Source organism: Mobula hypostoma, chromosome 12, assembly GCF_963921235.1.
Source record: "Mobula hypostoma chromosome 12, sMobHyp1.1, whole genome shotgun sequence".
NCBI classification, from domain to species: Eukaryota; Metazoa; Chordata; class Chondrichthyes; order Myliobatiformes; family Myliobatidae; genus Mobula; species Mobula hypostoma.
In genome coordinates, this window is record NC_086108.1 from 112,846,706 (window position 1) to 112,870,810 (window position 24,105).

At 53.9% G+C, this 24,105-nt stretch overlaps 1 protein-coding gene across 1 annotated transcript in view; it reads right to left on the minus strand.

Moving 5' to 3' along the window:
• The window catches only part of znhit6 (zinc finger HIT-type containing 6), a 68,771-nt gene that overhangs the window by 19,242 nt on the left and 25,424 nt on the right, over positions 1-24,105 (minus strand). Inside the window, exons 6-7 of the mRNA XM_063063467.1 lie at positions 23,408-23,511; positions 4,387-4,455 (exon numbers count right to left, since the gene is read on the minus strand). Of these exons, the coding sequence (XP_062919537.1) occupies positions 4,387-4,455; positions 23,408-23,511 (173 nt within the window). The remainder of the gene's footprint in view (positions 1-4,386; positions 4,456-23,407; positions 23,512-24,105) is intronic.

Consider the following 24,105-nt stretch of genomic DNA (forward strand, 5'->3'; position numbering starts at 1 on the left):
ATGATAGAAAGAAATGGAGGACTACGTGGGAAGGTAGGGTTAGATTAACCTTAGTAGGTTGGAAGGGCCTGTACTGTTCTGTAATGTAGTTCCTCCCCTCCCCTCCCCTTTCCTTTCCAGTGCAGTCCTGACGAAAGGCTTCGGCCTGAAATGCCGAATGTATATTCATTTCCATAAATGCTGCCTGAGGTGTTGAACTTCGGTAGACCCAACCGGGGTCGGTCTTACACAGTGAACAGCAGGGCACTGCGGAGTGAGTCCGGCAGAACAAATGGATCTGGGAACACAGGTCCGTAATTCCTTCGGAGAAGTGTCACAGGCAGATGGGGTCGTAAAGATAACTTTCAGCACATTGACCTTCGTAAAACAATATACTTAGTGCAGGAGATGGGATGCTATGTTGAAATTGCGTAAGGCGTTGGTGAGGCCAAGTTGGCATGTTCTGTGCAGTTCCGGTCACAGGAAAGATGTAAACAAATATAGAGAAAATTTACAAGGATGTTGCCAGGATTTGAGGACCTGTGTTTTAGGGAAAGTTTGAATCGGTTATGACTTCATTCCCTGGAGCGTAGGAGAGCGAGGGGAGATTTGATAAGAGGTATAATTATGAGGGGTATAGATAGGGTAAATGCATACAGGCTTTTTCCACTGAGGGAGGGCGAGACTAGAACTAGAGATCATGGGTTAAGGGTGAAAGGTGAAATGTTTAAGAGGAACATGAGACCGTAAGATATAGGAGCAGAATTAGGCCATTTGGCCCATGGAATCCGCTCTGCCATTTCATCATGGCTGATCCATTTTTCCTCTCAGCCCCAATCTCCTACCTTCTCCCTGTATCCCTTCATGCTCTGACTAATCAAGAATCTATCAACCTCTGCCTCAAATATACATAAAGACTTGGCCTCCACAGCTGCCTGTGACAAAGAATTCCAGATTCACCACTCTCTGGCTAAAAATTCCTCCTCATCTCTGATCTAAAAGGACACTCCTCTATTCTGAGGTTATGTCCTGTGATCTTAGATTCTCCCACCATAGAAAACATTCCCTCCACATCCACTCTATCAAGGCCTTTCACCATTCCATAGGTTTCAGTAAGGCCATCCCTCGTGCTTCTGAATTCTAGTGAATACAGGCCCAGAGTCATCAAATGCTTTTCATATTACAAGCCATTCAATCCTGGAATCATTTTCATGAACGTTCTTTGAACCCTCTCCAGTTTCAGCACATCCTTTCTAAGTTAAGGGGCCCAAACCTGCTCACGAGACTCCAAGTGAGGCCTCACCCGTGCTTTATAAAGTCTCAACATTACATCCTTGCTTTTATATTCTAGTCCTCTTGAAATGAATGCTAAGATTGCATTTGCCTTCCTCACCACCGACTCAACCTGCAAATTAGGGAATCCTGCGTGAGGATTCCCAAGTCCCTTTGCACATCAGTCTTTTCTATTTTCGATCCATTCAGAAAATAGTCTACCCTTCCATTTCTTCTACCGAAGTGTATGACCGTATACTTCCCAACACTGTATTCCATCTGCCATTTCTTTGCCCATTCTCCTAATCTGTCTAAGTCCTTCTGTATCCTCTCTACTTCCTCAAAACTACCTGCCCTATAACCTATCTTCATATCGTCTGCAAACTTTGTAACAAAGCCATTAATTCCATCATCCAAATCACTGACATATCATGTGAAAATAATCAGTCCCAACACAAACCCTGTGGAACACCACTAGTCACCGGCAAGCAGACGGAAAAGGCTCCCTTTACTCTCACTTGTTGCTTCCTGCCAATCAGCCACTGCTTTATCAATACTAGAGTCTTTCCTGTAATACTATGGCTCCTAGCTTGTTAAGCAGCCTCACGTGTGGCACCTTGTCACAAAGTCTTCCGAAAATCCAAGTACATGACTGATTCTCCTTTGTCTATACTGCTTGTTACTTCAAAGAATTCCAAGAGATGTGTCAGACAAGATTTTCCCTTGAGGAAACCATGTTGACTATGGCATATTTTATCATATGCCTCCAACTACCCAGACCTCACCATTAATAATCAACTCCAACATCTTCCCAACCAGAGGTCAGACTAACTTGGCCTTTAATTTCCTTTCTTCTGCCTCTCTCACTTCTTGAAGAGTGGAGTGACATTTGCAATTCTCCAGTCTTCCAGAACCATTCCACAATCTAGTGATCCTTGAAAGATCATTACTAATGCCTCCACAATCTCATCAGCCACCTCTTTCAGAACCCTGGAGTGTAAACTATCTGGTGCAACTCACTCAACTACCTTCAGACCTTCCAGTTTCCCATGAACCTTCTCTCTAGTTATGGTAACTTCACACACTTCATGCCTCTGACACCTGGAACATCCACCATACTGCAAGTACCTTCCACAGCGAAGACTGATGCAAAATATTTATTCACTTCATCTGCAATTTCATTGTCCCCCATTACTACCTCTCCAGCATCATTTTCCAATTAACTATATAACCATATAACAATTACAGCACGGAAACAGGCCATCTCGGCCCTTCTAGTCCGTGCCGAACTCTACCCGATCCTAGTCCCACCGACCTGCACTCAGCCCATAACCCTCCATTCCTTTCCTGTCCATATATCTGTCCAATTTAACTTTAAACGACAACATTGAACCTGCCTCTACCACTTCTGCTGGAAGCTCGTTCCACACAGCTACCACTCTCTGAGTAAAGAAGTTCCCCCTCACGTTACCCCTAAACCTTTGTCCCCTAACTCTCAAGTTTGTCCGATATCCACTCTCGCCTCTCTTTTACACTATGTATCGGAAGAAATTTTTGGTATCCTCTTTAATATTATTTGCTAGCTTACTTTCGTATTCCATCTTTACCCTGTTAATATCCTGTAGTGCGCTCAACCACAAACTTCACTAAAAAGCCATCTCATAGGCACTCTAGAAATTCCCCCTCCTGTCATCCAGCACCAACCTGATTTTCCCAATTGACTTGCATACTGAAAACACCATGACTATTGTAACATTGCCCTTTGCCACACATTTTCTATCTCCCATTGTAATTTGTAGGCCACACCCTTATTACTATTTGGAGGTTTGTATACAACCCTGATCGGGGTCTTTTTACCCTTGCAGTTCCTTAGCTCTATCCACAATGATTTAACACTTTCTGACCCTATGTCGCCTCTTTCTAATGAATTGACTTAATTTGTTTACCAACAGAGCAACACTGTCCCCCTATCTTCCTGCCTATCCTTTCGACCCTTGGACATTAAGCTCCTAAATATGATCATCTTTCAGCTACGACTCAGTGGTGCCTACAAAATCAAACCTGCCGACATGCAACTGTGCAAGTTCATCTACCTTATTCCATATACTGCATGTATTCAAATACAACACCTTCAGTCCTGCATTCACCCCTTCTGCTTTTGTCTGCCTTTTACATTGCAACTTATCCAGTTGACTGCAATTTTGCCCTATCAACAGTCTCTCCTCAATGCACATTTCCTGTTTGTAAACCAGCTACCTCATCTTCAGCAATATCATCTGCCTTTCCTACGATACTTCTTGCACTGAAACATGAGCAGATCAGGACATTAGTCACACCATGTTCAACCTTTTGATTCCTAACTTTGTCTAAAGACTTGCCAGCATCTGCCTCTACAACCTCTCCACTAACTGTTCTGACACTCTGGTTCCCATCCCCCTGCAACTCAGTTTAAACCTCACTGTGCAGCATTAACAAACCTTCCTGCTTGTATATTAGTCCCCTCCAGTTCCTACAAACCATCTCTTCTGTACAGGTCCCACCTTCCCTGGAAGAGAGCCCAACACTCCAAAACTCTTATGCCCTCCCTCCCCCCAACTCCTTAACCACATGTTAAACTGTATAATCTTCCTAGTTCTGGCCTCACTAGGGCTTGACGTAGGCAGGAATCAATCCCAAGTGCTGACTGGCCACTAGTCAAAGCTCCATTACGCTACCATGACGCACTGCTGCCTTTTATCGTTGGGCAGAGGACCTGATTGAAGTCCGCTCCTCTCCAGACTTCTGATGTCCGGATTGGCGGAGGGGAACGGTGAGAAGGTGCAATCAGCAGCAGTGGAAGTGGTGGGCATGTGTTTGAGTTCAACACCTAAGAGAAGTTTGTTTAACTACACGTAGGGGAAGGTTATGGAGGACTATGGTGGAGATGGGACTAGGCAGAACATCTCAGCATAGACTAGATGGGCCAAAGAGCCTGGTTTTGTGCTGTAGTGCTCTGTGACACTATGGAGTGCAGATTCCTTGAAGAACTGTAGATGAAATTAATAAAAGAAGGTCTAGGTGCTGGAAATTTTGGCAGTTCCAGTCAGCATCTGTGCAGCACCCAAACCCGTTACCCCGAGGTGGCCCTCCGCTTACCTCTTCTCCGTGTAGGTAGCACAGCTCTGAGGGAAGACTAGCTTCACGTGCCAATAGAACATCTGGTCCCTGCCAAGAGCAGTAAATGTGAGTCAGTCCACCAGCAGCGATAACTGAGCAACACACACAAAATCCTGGAGGAACTCCACATGTGGAAAGTGTCAAATTTAAAAAAAAAATGTCTTCTTTGCAATAATGTGCTTTTTCCGCACCTTTCTCTACGCCATCTTGTATAATTTCTCTGCACGGTCCTGGGCACACAGTAGTAGTTAGCACAACGTTTTACAGTACCAGTGACCCGGGTTCAATTCCCACCGCCACCTGTAAGGAGTTTGTACGTTCTCCCCATGACCGCGTGGGTTTCCTCTGGGTGCTCTGGTTTCCTCCCACACTCTAAAGACATACCGGTTGTTAGGTAAACTGGGGTATTGCTGGCCGGCGCACCTACTCCATGCTGTATGTGAATAAATACAAGTTACATTTGTGGTACCTATGTGCCTGTGACACTTGTGCAAGTCAGGTTTTCATCCTCCCTGTACTTGTTCACACAGCAATAAACTCGACACCGGAAAGCACAGCCTTAAGGCAAAGAGTGGGGGGGGGGGGGAGTTTAAAGGAGATATTGAAATCTTCATAACCATAAAATATAGGAAAGAATTAGGCCATTTGGCCCGAGCCTGCTCCACCATTCCATGATGACAGATTTACTATCCCCTCAACCCATTCCCGAGTTATCCCTGTAACCTTTGACACTTGATTAATCAAGAACCTATCAACGCAAACACGAGGAATTCTGCAGATGCTGGAAATTCAAGCAACACACATCAAAGTTGCTGGTGAACGCAGCAGGCCAGGCAGCATCTCTAGGAGGAGGTACAGTCGACGTTTCAGGCCGAGACCCTTCATCAGGACTACTGCTTTCAATATACCCAATCACTTGCCCTCCTCAGTGTCTGTGATGGTGAGCAACATCTTATATTGCATCTGGGTAGCCTCCAACCTGATGGCATAAACATCAATTCCTCAAACTTCCATAATGCCCCCTCACCCCAACCATTCCCCATCCCCTTTTCCCTCTCTCACCATATTTCCTTGCCTGTCCATCGCCTCCCTCTGGTGCTCCTCCTCCTTCCCTTTCTTCCATGGCTTTCTGACCTCTCTTCGATTTCCCCGCGCTCCGGCCCTGTGTCTCTTTCACCAATCAGCTTCCCAGCTCTGTACTTCACCCCTTCCCCTCCCAGTGTCACTGATCACCTTGTGTTTCTCTCTCCCCTCCCTTCACCATAGAACTTTGACTTCTTATTGTTTTTCCACCTGTCCCGCTGAAGGGTCTCAGCCTGAAACGCCAACTGCTTATTCTTTTCCATAGCTGCTGCCTGGCCTGCTGAGATCCCCCGGCATTTCTGTTAATGCACAGCTAGTTCTTTTAATATTACAACTGGGGCAAACCACAGTTATGTTATATTTATATGACTCAAAGATTCTTTCGACAGACCATACTGGAATAGAAGTTGTTTAAATTTAAATGACTTACCAGAACTTGTTAACAAACCTTAAAATATGAGATTCTTTCAGTCTTATTCAAATCAATTACACATCAGAATTTATAAATCAATCATTTCGTAAGACATAAAATAACAAACTGTTCTGAAATACACAGTATGTTCTCAAACAAAGTTGGTTAGTAAAACGCTATCACGGCTCAGGGGTGTTGAAGCTTGGAGTTCAATCCTGCACCCGATGTAAGGAGTTTGTACAAATCTGGTTCCAGCTTCGAGTGGGGTTCAATTCCTGTCCCTGCCTGCCAGGAGTTTGTATGTTTTTCCTGTGTCTGTGTGGGTTTCCTCCAACACCCAAAAGAAGTATCAGTTAGTAGGTTGATTGGTCTCTGCTGGAATTTGGCAGTGCAGGATCATTGGGCCGGAGGAGCTAACTGTGTGTGGATATGGAAAGGACAGCAGACTCGATGGGCCAAACGGCCTAATTCTGCTCCTATATCTTATGAATTTACGGCATCTCTAAATAAAATCAAATAGAAGAGATTCTGCAGATGCTGAAATTCTTGAGCAACATATACAAAATGCTGGAGGGATTCAGCAGGTCAGGCAGCATCTTTGGAAGGGAATAGAGATTTCACATTGAAGGGTCACACCCAAAATCCAGCTGTTTATTCATTTCCATAGATGCTGCCTGACCTGCTGAGATCCTCCAACATTTTGTATGCGTTTATGCATTTTACTGATTTATATTACCAATAACTTTTTAAAATTTGTTTTAAAATTTCTATGGTGTTTGAAAATGGATCAAAATGCTTCCAATTATAGTCATAGTCACATTTTATTGATCCCGGGGGAAATTTGTTATAGAATTGTACAAGAGCATACAACCAAATTCATCCATACATAGTCATAGTCATAGTCATACTTTATTGACATACCAACCGTATGTGTTTCCATTATCCCATTTTCTCTGAATTAGGTCTGCATCCCTTTGCACTTTATTGATCCAAGTGCAGGCGCAAATGTCTTTCATTTGTAAAGGTATCTGCCTCTTACCCCATATCTGTCCTAGCTCGCAAAGTCATCTCCAGCAGATGGGACGAAGGAGATCTAACAGTGAAATCCAACAGCCAGGAAGGTGGTAAAGCCTCATTTCATGGAGAGTGAAGGTCCAGAGGGGGTTACAGAGACAGGGAGGGGTGCAGGGGCTGGAGGGGGTTACAGAGACAGGGAGGGGCGTAGGTGCCAGAGGGGGTTGCAGAGACAGGGAGGAGTGTAGGAGCCAGAGGGGGTTACAGAGATGGGGGGGTGCAGGGGCCAAAGGGGCTTACAGAGACAAGGAGGGGTGTAGGGGCCGGAAGGGGTTTACAAAGACAGGGAGGGGCGTAGGGTCTGCAGGGGGTTACCGAGACAGGGAGGGGTGTAGGGGCCAGAGGGGGTTACAGAGGCAGGAAGGGGTGTAGGGGCCGGAGGGGGTTACAGAGGCAGGGAGGGATATAGGGGCCAGAGGAGGTTACAGTGACAGGGAGGGGTGTGGGGGCCGGAAGGGGTTTACAAAGACAGGGAGGGGCGTAGGGTCTGGAGAGGGTTACCGAGACAGGGAGGGGCGTAGGGGCCAGAGGGGGTTACAGAGACAGGGAGGGATGTAGGGGCCAGAGGGTTTACAGAGACAGGGAGGGCTGTAGGGTCCAGAGGGGGTTACAGAGACAGGGAGGGGTGTAGGGTCCAGATGCGATTCCAGAGACAGGGAGGGGTGTAGGGGCCAGAGGGTTTACAGAGACAGGGAGGGGTGTAGGGGCCAGAAGGGGTTACAGAGACAGGGAGGGGTGTAGGGGCCAGAGGGGGTTATAGAGATTGGGAGGGGTGTAGGAGCCAGAGGGGGTTACAGAGACGGGGGGGGAGGTGCAGGGGCCAAAAGGGCTTACAGAGACAGGGAGGGGTGTCGGGGCCGGAAGGGGTTTACAAAAACAGGGAGGGGCGCAGGGTCTGCAGGGTGTTACTGAGACAGGGAGGGGTATAGGTGCCAGAGGGGGTTACAGAGGCAGGAAGGGGTGTAGGGGCTGGAGGGGGATAAAGAGACAGGGAGGGGTGTAGGGTCCAGAGGCGATTCCAGAGACAGGGAGGGGTGTAGGGACCAGAAGGGGTTACAGAGGCAGGAAGGTGTGTAGGGGCCGGAGGGGATAAAGAGACAGGGAGGGGTGTAGGGTCCAGAGGCGATTCCAGAGACAGGGAGGGGTGTCGGGGCCAGAGGGGGTTACAGTGACAGGGAGAGGTGTAGGGTCCAGAGGCGATTACAGAGACAGGGAGGGGTGTAGGGGCCTGAGGGGATTACAGAGACAGGGAGGGATATAGGGGCCACAGGGGGATACAGTGACAGGGATGGGTGTAGGGGCCGGAAGGGGTTTACAAAGACAGGGAGGGGCGTAGGGTCTGGAGGGGTTTACCGAGACAGGGAGGGGCGTAGGGGCCAGAGGGGGTTACAGAGACAGGGAGGGATGTAGGGGCCAGAGGGGTTTACAGAGAAAGGGAGGGGCGTAGGTGCCAGAGGGGGTTATAGAGATTTAAGGGGTGTAAGGGCTTGAGGGAGTTACAGAGACAGGGAGGGGTGTAGGGGCCAGAGGGGGTTACAGAGACAGGGAGGGGTGCAGGTGCCAGAGGGGGTTACAGAGACAGGGAGGGGTGTAGGGGCCGGAAGGGGTTTACAAAGACAGGGAGGGGCGTAGGGTATGGAGGGGGTTACCGAGACAGGGAGGGGTGTAGGGGCCAGAGGGGGTTACAGAGGCAGGGAGATGTGTTGGGGCTGGAGGGTTTACTGAGACAGGGAGGGGTGTATGGTCCGAAGGGGTTTACAGAAACAGGGAGGGGTGTAGGGGCCGGAAGGGGTTTACAAAGACAGGGAGGGGCTTAGGGTCTGGAGGGGGTTACCAAGACAGGGAGGGCTATAGGGGCCTGAGGGGTTTACAGAGGCAGGGAGGGGTGTAGTGTCCGAAGGGGTTTATAGAGACAGGGAGGGGTGTGGGGGCTGGAGGGGGGTTACAGAGACAGGGAGGGGTGTAGGGGCCAGAGGGGGTTACAGAGACAGGGAGGGATGTAGGGTCCAGATGCGATTCCAGAGACAGGGAGGGGTGTAGGGTCCAGATGCGATTCCAGAGACAGGGAGGGGTGTAGGGGCTGCAGGGGGTTACAGAGACAGGGAGGGGTGTAGGGGCCAGAGGGTGTTACAGAGACAGGGAGGGGTGCAGGGGCCAGAGGGGGTTACAGAGGCAGGAAGGTGTGTAGGGGCCGGAGGGGGTTACAGAGACAGGGAGGGGTGTAGGGTCCAGAGGCGATTCCAGAGACAGGGAGGGGTGTCGGGGCCAGAGGGGGTTACAGAGACAGGGAGAGGTGTAGGGTCCAGAGGCGATTACAGAGACAGGGAGGGGTGTAGGGGCCTGAGGGGATTACAGAGACAGGGAGGGGTGTTGGGGCCTGAGGGGATTACAGAGACAGGGAGGGGTGCAGGAGCCAGAGAGGGTTACAGAGACAGAGAGGGATATAGGGGCCATAGGGGGTTACAGTGACAGGGAGGGGTGTAGGGTCTGGAGGGGTTTACCGAGACAGGGAGGGGCGTAGGGGCCAGAGGGGGTTACAGAGACAGGGAGGGATGTAGGGGCCAGAGGGGGTTACAGAGACTGGGAGGGGCGTAGGTGCCAGAGGGGGTTACAGAGATTTAAGGGGTGTAAGGGCTTGAGGGGGTTACAGAGACAGGGAGGGGTGTAGGGTCCGTAGGGGTTTACAGAGACAGGGAGGGGTGTAGGGGCCAGAGGGTGTTACAGAGACAGGGAGGGGTGCAGGGGCCAGAGGGGTTTACAGAGACAGGGAGGGGTGTAGGGGCCGGAAGGGGTTTACAAAGACAGGGAGGGGCGTAGGGTCTGGAGGGGTTAACCGAGACAGGGAGGGGTGTAGGGGCCAGAGAGGGTTACAGAGGCAGGGAGGGGCGTAGGTGCCACAGGGGGTTATAGAGATTGGGAGGAGTGTAGGAACCAGAGGGGGTTACAGAGACAGGGAGGGGTGTAGGGTCTGGAAGGGGTTTACAAAGACAGGGAGGGGTGTAGGGTCTGGAGGGGGTTACCGAGACAGGGAGGAGTGTAGGGGCCTGAGGGGGTTACAGAGGCAGGGAGGGGTGTAGGGGCTGAAGGGGGTTACAGAGACAGGGAGGGGTGTAGGGGCCAGAGGGGGTTACAAAGGCAGGAAGGGGTGTAAGGGCCGGAGGGGGTTTCAGAGACAGGGAGGGGTGTAGGGTCCAGAGGCGATTCCAGAGACAGGGAGGGGTGCAGGAGCCAGAGGGGGTTACAGAGACAGGGAGGGATGTAGGGGCCAGAGGGTTTACAGAGACAGGGAGGGGTGTAGGGTCTGGAGGGGGTTACCAAGACAGGGAGGGGTGTAGGGGCCTGAGGGGGTTACAGAGGCAGGGTGGGGTGTAGGGTCCGAAGCGGTTTACAGAGACAGGGAGGGGTGTAGGGGCCAGAGGGGGTTACAGAGACAGGGAGGGATGTAGGGTCCAGATGCGATTCCAGAGACAGGGAGGGGTGTAGGGTCCAGATGCGATTCCAGAGACAGGGAGGGGTGTAGGGGCTGCAGGGGGTTACAGAGACAGGGAGGGGTGTAGGGGCCAGAGGGTGTTACAGAGACAGGGAGGGGTGCAGGAGCCAGAGAGGGTTACAGAGACAGAGAGGGATATAGGGGCCATAGGGGGTTACAGTGACAGGGAGGGGTGTAAGGTCTGGAGGGGTTTACCGAGACAGGGAGGGGCGTAGGGGCCAGAGGGGGTTACAGAGACAGGGAGGGATGTAGGGGCCAGAGGGGGTTACAGAGACTGGGAGGGGCGTAGGTGCCAGAGGGGGTTACAGAGATTTAAGGGGTGTAAGGGCTTGAGGGGGTTACAGAGACAGGGAGGGGTGTATGGTCCGAAGGGGTTTACAGAGACAAGGAGGGGTGTAGGGGCCAGAGGGTGTTACAGAGACAGGGAGGGGTGCAGGGGCCAGAGGGGTTTACAGAGACAGGGAGGGGTGTAGGGGCCGGAAGGGGTTTACAAAGACAGGGAGGGGCGTAGGGTCTGGAGGGGTTAACCGAGACAGGGAGGGGTGTAGGGGCCAGAGAGGGTTACAGAGGCAGGGAGGGGCGTAGGTGCCACAGGGGGTTATAGAGATTGGGAGGAGTGTAGGAACCAGAGGGGGTTACAGAGACAGGGAGGGGTGTAGGGTCTGGAAGGGGTTTACAAAGACAGGGAGGGGTGTAGGGTCTGGAGGGGGTTACCGAGACAGGGAGGAGTGTAGGGGCCTGAGGGGGTTACAGAGGCAGGGAGGGGTGTAGGGGCTGAAGGGGGTTACAGAGACAGGGAGGGGTGTAGGGGCCAGAGGGGGTTACAAAGGCAGGAAGAGGTGTAAGGGCCGGAGGGGGTTACAGAGACAGGGAGGGGTGTAGGGTCCAGAGGCGATTCCAGAGACAGGGAGGGGTGCAGGAGCCAGAGGGGGTTACAGAGACAGGGAGGGATGTAGGGGCCAGAGGGTTTACAGAGACAGGGAGGGGTGTAGGGTCTGGAGGGGGTTACCAAGACAGGGAGGGGTGTAGGGGCCTGAGGGGGTTACAGAGGCAGGGTGGGGTGTAGGGTCCGAAGCGGTTTACAGAGACAGGGAGGGGTGTGGGGGCTGGAGGGGGGTTACAGAGACAGGGAGGGGTGTAGGGGCCGGAGGGGGTTACAGAGACAGGGAGGGGTGTAGGGGCCAGAGAGGGTTACAGAGGCAGGGAGGGGCGTAAGTGCCACAGGGGGTTATAGAGATTGGGAGGAGTGTAGGAGCCAGAGGGAGTTACAGAGACGGGGGGGGTGCAGGGGCCAAAGGGGCTTACAGAGACAGGGAGGGGTGTAGGGGCTGTAAGGGGTTTACAAAGACAGGGAGGGGTGTAGGGTCTGGAGGGGGTTACCGAGACAGGGAGGAGTGTAGGGGCCTGAGGGGGTTACAGAGACAGGGAGGGGTGTAGGGGCCAGAGGGGGTTACAAAGGCAGGAAGGGGTGTAAGGGCCGGAGGGGGTTACAGAGACAGGGAGGGGTGTAGGGTCCAGAGGCGATTCCAGAGACAGGGAGGGGTGCAGTAGCCAGAGGGGGTTACAGAGACAGAGAGGGATGTAGGGGCCAGAGGGTTTACAGAGACAGGGAGGGGTGTAGGGTCCAAAGGGGTTTACAGAGACAGGGAGGGGTGTAGGGGCCAGAGGGGGTTACAGAGACAGGGAGGGGTGCAGGGGCCAGAGGGTGTTACAGAGACCGGGAGGGGTGCAGGTGCCAGAGGGGGTTACAGAGACAGGGAGGGGTGCAGGGGCCAATGGGGGGTTTACAAAGACAGGGAGGGGCGTAGGGTCTGGAGGGGGTTACCAAGACAGGGAGGGGTGTAGGGGCCTGAGGGGGTTACAGAGGCAGGGTGGGGTGTAGGGTCCGAAGCGGTTTACAGAGATAGGGAGGGGTGTGGGGGCTGGAGTGGGGTTACAGAGACTGGGAGGGGTGTATGGTCCGAAGGGGTTTACAGAGACAGGGAGGGGTGTAGGGGCCAGAGGGTGTTACAGAGACAGGGAGGGGTGCAGGGGCCAGAGGGGTTTACAAAGACAGGGAGGGGTGTAGGGGCCGGAAGGGGTTTACAAAGACAGGGAGGGGTGTGTGGGCTGGAGGGGGGTTACAGAGACAGGGAGGGGTGTAGGTGCCGGAGGGGGTTACAGAGACAGGGAGGGATGTAGGGGCCAGAGGGTTTACAGAGACAGGGAGGGGTGTAGGGTCCGAAGGGGTTTACAGAGACAGAGAGGGGTGTAGGGGCCAGAACGTGTTACAGAGACAGGGAGGGGTGTAGGGCCCAGAGGGGGTTACAGAGACAGGGAGGGGTGTAGGGGCCGGAAGGGGTTTACAAAGACAGGGAGGGGCGTAGGGTCTGGAGGAGGTTACCGAGACAGGGTGGGGTATAGGGGCCAGAGAGGGTTACAGAGGCAGGGAGGGGCGTAGGAGCCAGTGGGGGTTACAGAGAGGGTGGGGGGTGCAGGGGCTAAAGGGGCTTACAGAGTCAGGGAGGGATGTAGGGGCCGGAAGGGGTTTACAAAGACAGGGAGGGGCGTAGGGTCTGCAGGGGGTTACCGAGACAGGGAGGGGTGTAGGGGCCAGAGGGGGTTACAGAGGCAGGAAGGGGTGTAGGGGCTGGAGGGGGTTACAGAGGCAGGGAGGGGTGTAGGGGCTGAAGGGGGTTACAGAGACAGGGAGGGGTGTAGGGGCCAGAGGGGGTTACAGAGGCAGGAAGGGGTGTAAGGGCCGTCGGGGGTTACAGAGACAGGGAGGGGTGTAGGGTCCAGAGGCGATTCCAGAGACAGGGAGGGGTGCAGGAGCCAGAGGGGTTTACAGAGACAGGGAGGGATGTAGGGGCCAGAGGGTTTACAGAGACAGGGAGGGGTGTAGGGGCCAGAGGGGGTTACAAAGACAGGAAGGGGTGTAAGGACCGGAGGGGGTTACAGAGACAGGGAGGGGTGTAGGGTCCAGAGGCGATTCCAGAGACAGGGAGGGGTGCAGGAGCCAGAGGGGGTTACAGAGACAGAGAGGGATGTAGGGGCCAGAGGGTTTACAGAGACAGGGAGGGGTGTGGGGTCCAAAGGGGTTTACAGAGACAGGGAGGGGTGTAGGGGCCGGAAGGGGGTTACCAAGACAGGGAGGGGTGTAGGGGCCTGAGGGGGTTACAGAGGCAGGGAGGGGTGTAGGGTCCGAAGGGGTTTACAGAGACAGGGAGGGGTGTGGGGGCTGGAGGGGGGTTACAGAGACAGGGAGGGGTGTAGAGACTGGAGGGGGTTACAGAGACGGGGAGGGGTGTAGGGTCCAGAGGCGATTCCAGAGACAGGGAGGGGTGTAGGGGCCTGAGGGGATTACAGAGACAGGGAGGGGTGTTGGGGCCTGAGGGGATTACAGAGACAGGGAGGGGTGCAGGAGCCAGAGAGGGTTACAGAGACAGAGAGGGATATAGGGGCCATAGGGGGTTACAGTGACAGGGAGGGGTGTAGGGTCTGGAGGGGTTTACCGAGACAGGGAGGGGCGTAGGGGCCCGAGAGGGTTACAGAGGCAGGGAGGGGTTTAGGGGCTGGAGGAGGTTACAGAGACAGGGAGGGGTGTAGGGTCCTGACGGGGTTACAGAGAGGGGGAAGGGTGTAGGGTCCGGAGGGTGTTGCAGATACAGGGAGGAGTGTAGTGTCCGGAGGGGGTTACTGAGTGGGGGAAGGGTGTAGGGTCTGGAGGGAATTACAGAGGGGGCGTGTAGGGTCTGGAGGGGGTTACAGCTGGAGGCGGTAACAAAAACATGTAAGTATAGGGGCAGGTGGGGTTTATGGAGATGGGGAGGGGTGTTTTAGGCTGGGGTTGGGGCTGGTGGAGGAACTGAGATTATGGACAGTGTAAGAGTGTTGAGAGGTGACGGGGCAGGGGGAGGAATGAAGCCAGGGAACATGGGATGGATGGATTCACCAGTCCTGACCCCATCCCTATCACTGTCCTCAGAACATGGAGTCCACAGCTGCTCCCCCCATCACTGCAGCACGTGTGGGGCAGGGAGTGAGCTCAGTGCTTTTCCACACATGTACTCCCACTCCTCTGGCAAAAAAGCCCTTTTCCAGGAAGGAAGCTATTTATAGAAAACTGCAACAACGGGCCCAATAGAAAGAGGATGATTGATTGCCCAGATGTGATCCTCGTTACTGGAAAGGCACTAAAGTACAGATCCTACTGACCTTGGTCACCCAACCAATCAGAATAAAGGAAAACAATTTCCACCCAGACATTGTTGATGAAGCAACGCACCAAAAGGACATCACATTTATCATCCAACCTCAAATGCTAGTAGTTACTGAGACTCCTGATCAGAGTTTAACCAGTTACTGATGGGTCAAACCAAACTGTCTCTCTGACAGGGTCACCTCCCTCTGTACTGCCCCTTTCAAATTCATTCGAATACCAAAGACATCCAAAGGTCAGGGGTTACAATAAAGCTACTGACTTCAAATTAAAATACAGCTATTACCACCTATAATAAACTTAATTCTGTTCGTGGAAGCATTGACTGAACCCAGAATGGTCGCATGCTCCCTCTCCAAGGAGGCCCTGGCACAAACGTAGCCCCAGCGAAGGGACAGGCAGTCAGCTCATGCAGTGCCCTCGACAGCCCGCTGCCTGGACCCGCGAATGGGCATCTTGGCCAGGCCCAGCGAGTTGGCCACATCCAACGAGTGACGCCCCCCACCCCCAGCCTCCCGTACTGGGTGCCCATAAACCAGGAGTGCAGCCAGAACGAGAGGAGCAGCCCCTTCAGATATTCAAACCGGGGCTGCAACCCCTCGGGCTCCATGTGGACATGGTACCTGACTCCTCCCGTCCACAGGAAGGACAGGTGGACGGGGTATCAGTGAACCTGCCCAGGAATCTATTACACGGTACTGCCCTGTGCAACACCCCCCACCCCAGATCCCAACGTACAGGGGAAACACGCCCGCATGGAGAGACGTCCACTAGGGACCCCCTTCACTGCCTGGTGATAAGACAGACCGCCACGGCGTGTCCATACGGCAGGAGAGGGCAATGAAGTGAAAAGTGTGCAGGATCAGCTGGTACGGGAATCATCTCAGCACGTCGAGGAGTGACACGGCAGACATCTCCACGAGGCAGCACATGCTGTGCGGAACTGGCTCCTGAAGGAGATCTCGGGGTTCGTGTCCCATGAGCGCCTCCGGTGGAGCAGGGGTTGGTGCGGCCATAGCCAGTTCACTTCGCCGGCCGCCCTCACGGGACGGGAAACCGTCTCGCCGGCCGCCCTCACGGGACGGGAAACCGTCTCGCCGGCCGTCCTCACGGGACGGGAAACCGTCTCGCCGGCCGTCCTCACGGGACGGGAAACGGTCTCCCTAGCCGCCCTCACGGGACGGGAAACGGTCTCGCCAGCCGCCCTCACGGGACGGGAAACAATCTTGCCGGCCGCCCTCACGGGACGGGAAACCGTCTCGCCGGCCGTCCTCACGGGATGGGAAACGATCTCTCCAGCCGCCCTCATGGGACGGGAAACGGTCTCCCCAGCCACCCTCATGGGACGGGAAACCGTCTCGCCAGCCGCCCTCACGGGACGGGAAACGGTCTCCCTAGCCGCCCTCACGGGACGGGAAACGGTCTCGCCAGCCGCCCTCACGGGACGGGAAACAATCTTGCCGGCCGCCCTCACGGGACGGGAAACGGTCTCCCCAGCCGCCCTCACGGGACGGGAAACGGTCTCGCCAGCCGCCCTCACGGGATGGGAAACGATCTCGCCAGCTGCCCGAGCGCCTACCCCCGCAGGCTCAGGAGGACTCTGACCGGAGGAGACCCTACTGGACCTGCAGTAGCTCCCGGTAAAAACCTGTCAGCTCTCGCACAGCGAAGCAGCTGGGGCTTGCCGCCGGAAGCTGTGCACCCTCCTGAGGGCAAAGCCCCCGGTGGAGTAACGCTGCGCCAGTGCGTGCCTCCACGGAGGGTGCTTGGAGAACATGAGACAGAGACAGAGAGCAGCCATCTGGGTACATACACTCACCAGTGACTGACCCCCTCCCCAACAGGAAGACTCTGGACCAGAGCAGGGACCATTGCTTCCCGTCATCCCAGAAGCCCACCAACTTTCTCTGGGTCCTCTCTGTCCACATACAGTGACCAGCCGGTACCAAAGCATGGAGGTTACCAACTGGCTGATGACCACCAACCTGCCCCGGTACAAGATTGCGCAGAGTAGACCTGACCATCGTTCCAGTTGGGCAGAGACTTTTGTCTCTAAGTCCCAACACTTAGAACATCAGTTCACCAGCCAAGAATCCAGAATGGAGCTCAGGTAGACCCCCAGAGAGAGGAGGTGCATGGTACTCCACACATATGGTCTTAGCTCCTCTGGTAGCAAGTCCATTTCCCACTGACCCACTAAAAGACCGAGCACTTTCTCCAGTTGACCCTGGCAGAGGATGCGGCTGAGAAGACCCTCTGGCAGTCTTGCATCCTCTGTAGGCCAACAGGGTCGGTGATCAAGGAGGACATCCTTGGCATAGGCCTAAAGGATTACCTTCATCTCCGGCTCGCGCAGAGCCTCAGACTCTCAACCGCTTCCGAAGAAAGCACAGAAAAGGCTGTATGCAGACAGAGTACACATGCCCCGACGTTGGGAGCCGTTTCACCCCCCCCAAAACAAAATGGTGCTGCCAATGATCCATTGACCTTTATCAGGAACTCCACAACAGCATACGGCAGATGGACACAGGCAGCAAAATGTGGTCAGAGTCCCGAGGAGGTAGTCATGATCCATCGTCTTCTCCTGACCGAGAGAGAGAATAGTGACCGACAGGCCAGACTCATGAGACAGGTGGATCAGGTCCTGGACAAGGTGGACTTTGTCCTCAATGGACTGGACTGGGACCATGCAGAACTGGACTGGGTGGATCATTTGGGACAGTATGGAGTCCAGGTGACTGGTCATTACCCGGGCAAAGATCTTATATCCTGTGCACAGGGGGGACACTGGGTGCCAATTCTTCAGGTGGCAAAGATCTCCCTTCAGCATCAGGACCACGACCACCTTACGCCAAGTGAGGAGCATTTCACCTATCGCCAAACTTTCACCCAGGATCCTGTTGTAATCAGCACCCAGCATGTCCCAGAAGGCTCTGAGGAATTCCACAGTCAGCCCGTCCAACCCTAGGGACCTGCCTTCTCATAGCTGGTTGGAGGCACCAATCAGTTCCTCCAGTGACAGGGGAGAGTCCAGTTGCTGGGCAGACTCTGGGTTGACCTTTGGCAGGTCCTCCCACAGTGCTCCTACTCACTTGCTGGATCTGATAACAGTTACATAAAGTAAGTGAATTTTTTGTTTTACAGTTCTCACCGGATCAGTGAGGGAGGAGCCATCTTCTACCAGCAGCTCCACCAACCCTCCACACATCCAGAGAGTAGTAAAAGAAAGGTGAGGCACGGCCCAGATCTTGCAACAGCTCGATCCCTGACCTTTGTAAAGTACCTCGGAACCCCTCGAGCCACAGGTCCCTCAGTGCTTCCCTCTTCCCCTGTACTTCTGCCGAAGGAGCGGGGCCCCGTGGATGGGGTCATCTGATACTCCAGATCAAGCAGCTCTTTCTCAACCCGCTCGATCTGGGACACTTGCTTCCTGTTTGACCTTTGGCGTATTCCTTGCAAAAAAAAACAAAAAAAAAAGTTGGATGTGAGCTTTGCCCACGTCCCACCAGAGCGGTGGGCACAGGCGGTGGTTCTAGAATGGCACGGGCCACTGACCCACGGGAGACCTGCACTCCGGAAAAGTTCAGTCTGTTGAGTCACGAACCTCCTCCTCCAAATCAAATCAAAGGATCCAACTAGCTTGCTCAACAGCTGCACTGACACTCGACTGCTCTGAGGACCAGAGCCATCTCTCTCCTCGAGGGTAGTTAAAATCCCTCCCGAGGCCGACGCACTTGCCTCTGTCAATGGAGCCAACAGCACAGGCATCTCACACAACAAGCACGCCTGCATCGGGCCGGGCTCAGGGGCGTACACGGTAACCAAGTGTAACACTACGCCAACAATATCGCCACCCTGCTCGAACTGGAGCTGGGGTGGCTCATCTAGACCCTCCCACACCAATCCAGGAGCCAGATGGATTCATCTCCCGGAAAGGTGTGTGATTCCTGCAGGAAGCTCAGCACGCATCTCTGTTCCCCGAGGACCGAGAGACAATGGATGACGTACCTCTGCATAATCAGCCCACAGGATGTCCCAGATGGCTCAGAGAAATTCATCAGTCGACCCTCCCAGTGCCGGGGATTTGCTTCTCTACAGCTGCCTCAGGGCACTGGTCAGCTCCACCAGAGACAGCACCGAGACACTCAGCACCCCCAGGGCCGACCCTCGGCAAGTCCGCTGCTCATCCTCACTGCACCGGTCTGGTGAGAAGACAGCCTCATAAAAGGAATGCATTTCCACAACAATTCTGGCGGGTCGTGACGGTGGAACCATGCTCTACCAGTGACTCCACAAGCTGCCTGTGGACACCCCTCCCCTTCGACAGAGAGTAGAAGAAGGGCGAGGTGAGGTCCAGATCCTGCAGCATCAAGACCCGCGACCTCACGTAAGCACCTCGGGACCTCGCAAGCTGTAGGTGCCTCAGCGCCTCCTTCTACCTCCGGTGCTCATCCCAGAGGGGCTGGTCCCCATCGGTTAGCCCTCGCCGGGACTCCAAGTCCACCAGCTCCTTCTTGAGCCGATCGATCCTGGACATCCGCTCAGTCGATCCGCGAGCATAGTCCTGGCAGAACAGTCGGATGTGAGCCATGCCCACATCCCACCAGAGCCTCAGATGCCCCTGCTCCTGCCGCCAGGACCCTCAGAATAGCCGGAACGAATCCCGGAACCAGCCGTCCTGCAGCAGCCGGTCGTTGAAATGCCAGTACATGGACCCCACCCCAAAGTGCATTCAGCTCCATCCACACCTGGTGGTGGCCTGAGCAGGCAAATGGCCTTATGGAGGCAGCCGACACCATAGAGGTGTTGAGTTGGCCGACCTGTGAGCCCCCACACCCTCTGTATCTCCTTGAGGAAGCACAGAGGTCAGGGGGAAGGCTTTGCCAGATACCGACCAAGTCCGAGGACACGACCAACCCCCAGAACTTCCTCACCGATGCTCAACCACTCTGGGGGCCAGTGTGATCCCTCTCCTCGAGGGCGCAATTGAAATCACCCCCAGGATAATGCACTTGGTACGATCTACGGACCCCAGCAATGCTGACACCTCTCAGACCAGGTGCTCCTGCACTGGGCCGGGCTCAGGGGCGTACACATTTATGAAATGCATTGGCAAGCCATCTTGTCTCACGGCGAGGTGAAGCACACAGCCTGGCACGAGTTCCTGAACCTGCAATATCTCTGCTTGGAAAAAAGGGGCCAACAGGATGGCCCCCCCCCCCCACTGGAGGTAGAGCTGAGGTGACTCGTGGAATCGTCTCCTAGAACGGCGTGGGTTTTCTGCAGGAAGCTCACTGCTTATCCCCTGTCCCAGAGGACAGAGAGATGATGGAATCTGTGGAGCCCCCTGCTGCCATTTACATTAAGGGTCCCAACACCCAGCTTGCTGGCGCAGCTTATTGAGACCCTCACCAGAGCCGCTGGGAACAGCAACACAGCCCTCCTTCGAGCCCTCTCCCGTCTTCACCCTGCAACTCTTCTCCAGGAACTCCAGGAGTCTCTTAAATTGCCGCCTCTCCTCACGGGTCACCTCAGCTCCCCTCCCCTTCTTTTGGATAGTCGTGTAGATAAACGGAACGACCCCTCCCAGACCCACGGCGATCGGTGGCCAAATGGGCCTTGAAAGGTTTCCTCCAGTAGTCCCTCATGAACTGCTGGATCCCCTCCAGAGAGACGGGCTGTGACTTGGTGCTGGGGTCAAGGAAGTCACCATCTTGGCTTCATAAGAGTTCCTCTCTTCCTCCACACCGGGTCCAATGATCTCATCACCCTCCAAGTAGTTATCGTCTACACCTGATGTGACCACGTCACTCCTCACCTGAACAGGAGACCTGACTACGAGCTCTACCCCATCCCCAGGACCAGTGACACAGGGAGGCCCCACCACCTCTAGATGCAGAATTCATTGTAGTCATTGTCTGCACCTGACGTGACCACCTCACTCCTCACTGTGGCCCTGATGGGAGATTCGAACACGAGCTCTACCTTATCCCCAGGACCAGTGACACAGGGAGGCCCCACCACCTCGAGATGCAGAATTCCTCCCTCATTCCAGACATAAGCTTGCTGGGTCGTACCCATCTCCACACCCTTGTTACCCTCACCGGAAACAGCACGAGGAGAGTCCCCAACCTGCTCACCCCTGGGGACACACTCCATCACATTAGCTGCGGTGGAATGGCGATCCAGGGTCGCTTCGGTTCCCCTCGTGGACTAAACCCTCCTCAGTAGGGCACTTGGCCTCAAATGAGGCAACAATCTGGGAAACCAATCCCTGTGGTGACCCGGTACCCACCGGCGACCCCTGTTCTACAGGGCTTTGCCCCTCCTCAGGGAATACACGCCCCGTGCTCGGTCTCATACGAGGCCACGACCACCTCCTCACATGGCCCCTCTAAAGTGATGTCGCTCACCAGCCCGGGGGATGTGTGTTCAGGAGATGTCTCCCCAGCAGAGGGTCCCCGAACGACAGAGCTATCCTCCAGCTCGGAGGGAATATAATCTGCACATACGGCCTTAACTGGGGGTAAATCCTCCCCCTGAGGTTCCTGATCCTCAGTCTTGTCCCTCCGCCGTTTCAGGCCGCAGATATGCAGAGGCACCCTGACCTCCATCACAGAGGCATCCTCAGCCTCCAGCACTACCTGACCACCCCCCCCCCCCAACAAACTTCCCCAGGCACTTGATGGGTTTCAGGAGCCACTGAACCCTCCAGACTCGGTTCAGCAGCAACAACCTGCTCCTTCTCCGGGGGAGAAACCTTCAGATGCTTTCTCTTCTTTTTCGCCTTCCTGCCCGCCACCTGTACCCACCCCTCACCATCACCCGCTACATGTCCAACCACGACTTCCACGGCTGGTGGCACGGGGGGGTGGGGGGTAACAGGGGGAGGAGGGACAGCCGGAGGGAAGTCAGCATAGGAAGGCCCAGCGCTATCACCTCTGTGCCTCCGAGGCAGAGTTGGCCGCCTGATGGTTTGGAAAATTCTTCCAAATCTGCCCAAACTCCTTACAGGCATGGCACCTTGGGTGACACACAGCCCATGGGATGGTATGGTAATGCCCTTCAAAATAAACCTGAAGCTGCCCCTCGGCGTCTCCACCCCAGTCCAGCTGTATGTAGGCAGCGCTGAAATAAGAATATGTCTCATAACCCCGCGGAGGTGCCCTGTACTGTACTGGGGTTATTTTCAATCGCACCTCGCCTGTGGAGTGCAAATACTGAAAGAGGGCCTTGTCAGCAATATGGGGGTGGACGTCAGAGAGTGTTACCACCTGCACGGGGCCCATCACCGTCTGCACCTGCTGATAAACCCTCCCCCGACTCAGGGCCAAAAACACACTCCTCGGTGACTTCAAATAGAAAACAGTTTTCCCATTCAAAGCCGCTGACACAACAATGCCCTCACAGTTTCCAAAAGTCTCCGCCACGGCTTTTATGGCGACAATCCTACCGACCGAATTAGGCGCAGTATACTGTACAGTGTTCTTTAAAGTCAGTAATTTGAATGGGCGGTCCGCTTTGTGAGCTACACCTCCCGACCCGCAGCCTCCGCATATGACCTTGGCGAGAACATCTTACAGCTGAAACCTGCCATGACGTAGTTTGAATTCAAAAGTTCAACACGACCACTAGGAAATGACACAGTCTACACCCAGCGGAACACCAGCAAACATAGAAAAAAATAGGTACAGGAGCAGGCCATTCGGCCCTTCGAGCCTGCACCGCCATTCAGTATGATCATGGCTGATCATCCAACTCAGAACCCTGTACCTGCCTTCTCTCCATACCCCCTGATCCCTTTAGCCACAAGGGCCATATCTAACTCCCTCTTAAATATAGCCAATGAACTGGCCTCAACTGTTTCCTGCGGCAGAGAATTCCACAGATTCACCACTCTCTGTGTGAAGAAGTTTTTCCTCATCTCGGTCCTAAAAGGCTTCCCCTTTATCCTCAAACTGTGACCCCTCATTCTGGACTTCCCCAACACCAGGAACAATCTTCCTGCATCTAGCCTGTCCAATCCCTTTAGGATTTTATACGTTTCAATAAGATCCCCCCTCAATCCTCTAAATTCCAATGAGTATAAGCCTAGTTGATCCAGTCTTTCATCATATGAAAGTCCTGCCATCCCAGGAATCAATCTGGTGAACCTTCTTTGTACTCCCTCTATGGCAAGGATGTCTTTCCTCAGATTAGGGGACTAGAAAGAAACAGTCCAAAACAAACAGTTCAGAGACGAGACAGGACAGGTTGGGAAAAAAGGGGTGGTTACACACTCCCAAAGCCTTCTGGTGGTCTCCAAAACTGTTCTTTGGCGACTTTGCAGCAAACTTCCAACTTAAGGAGAGAGCGCTCCGACAGAGCGAGCCTTTCTCAGTCCCGTCCCCTCCCTCAGTATCGCACTGCTGTGTCATCCTAGGTTTCCTGAATAGAACGTGAACGCTAATTTTTTGGACTCTGGGGTTGAGGAACTGATGTGTTGATCCATGTCGCCGGTGTGACATTTAAATCATCGACCAGCCTTGATAAATAAAATCAGCTGTCCAGCAGCGTCCTGCACGCGAGCACAGAGCGCACAATGGCAGGCGTTCTGATTTCCCTTAAGGAGCTGAGCGTGTTGCTAATTGCTCAACACTACTTGCAGGCTATTCAGCCCCTCTGCCCTGTACTGGTTGGTGCATGCCCTCCACATCAGGCTCCCGACTGTAACCATCGTATGTGCGCTCTGTCTACTCACTTCTTGTGGTAAAACGTTGAATTCTCCCTTCGTTTGGTGAAGCCAATGGGTAAAAGCCTCAGGTTGACGCCGCACTTTCGAGCACGGTTCTTCATGAAGTTCAGCTGCAAGTAACGAAAACAGACACAGCATTCATTCACCAACATAAACACGAGGAATTCTGCAGATGCTGGAAATTCAAGCAACACACATCAAAGTTGCTGGTGAACGCAGCAGGGCAGGCAGCATCTCTAGGAAGAGGTACAGTCGACGTTAGTCCTGACAAAGGGTCCTGGCCCGAAACATCGACTGTACCTCTTCCTAGAGATGCTGCCTGGCCTGCTGCGTTCACCAGCAACTTTGCTGTGTGTTGCTATTCATTCACCAAAGCAGCTTCACTAAAGGGTTATACTTTAAAATGAAATACATTTATTTTATATAGATGTAGGAGCATCGGGACTAGGACTGCCAGACTGGGTAACAGCTTCTTCCCTCAGAACGTGAGACTCATGAACACCCTGCCACCACCAAGGTCTTGTCACTAGGACAGCAAGTTATTTACTGTTTACCTGTGCTGTGCAGTTTTAATTTATCTTAACTTATTTATGGTAATATTTTGCTTAGTGTTCTGTGTCTGTTTTGTGGATGCACTGTGGTCGGGAGGCATGTTATTTCGTTTGCTTGGATATTTGTTCAGTCAGAGGACAATAAACTTAAGC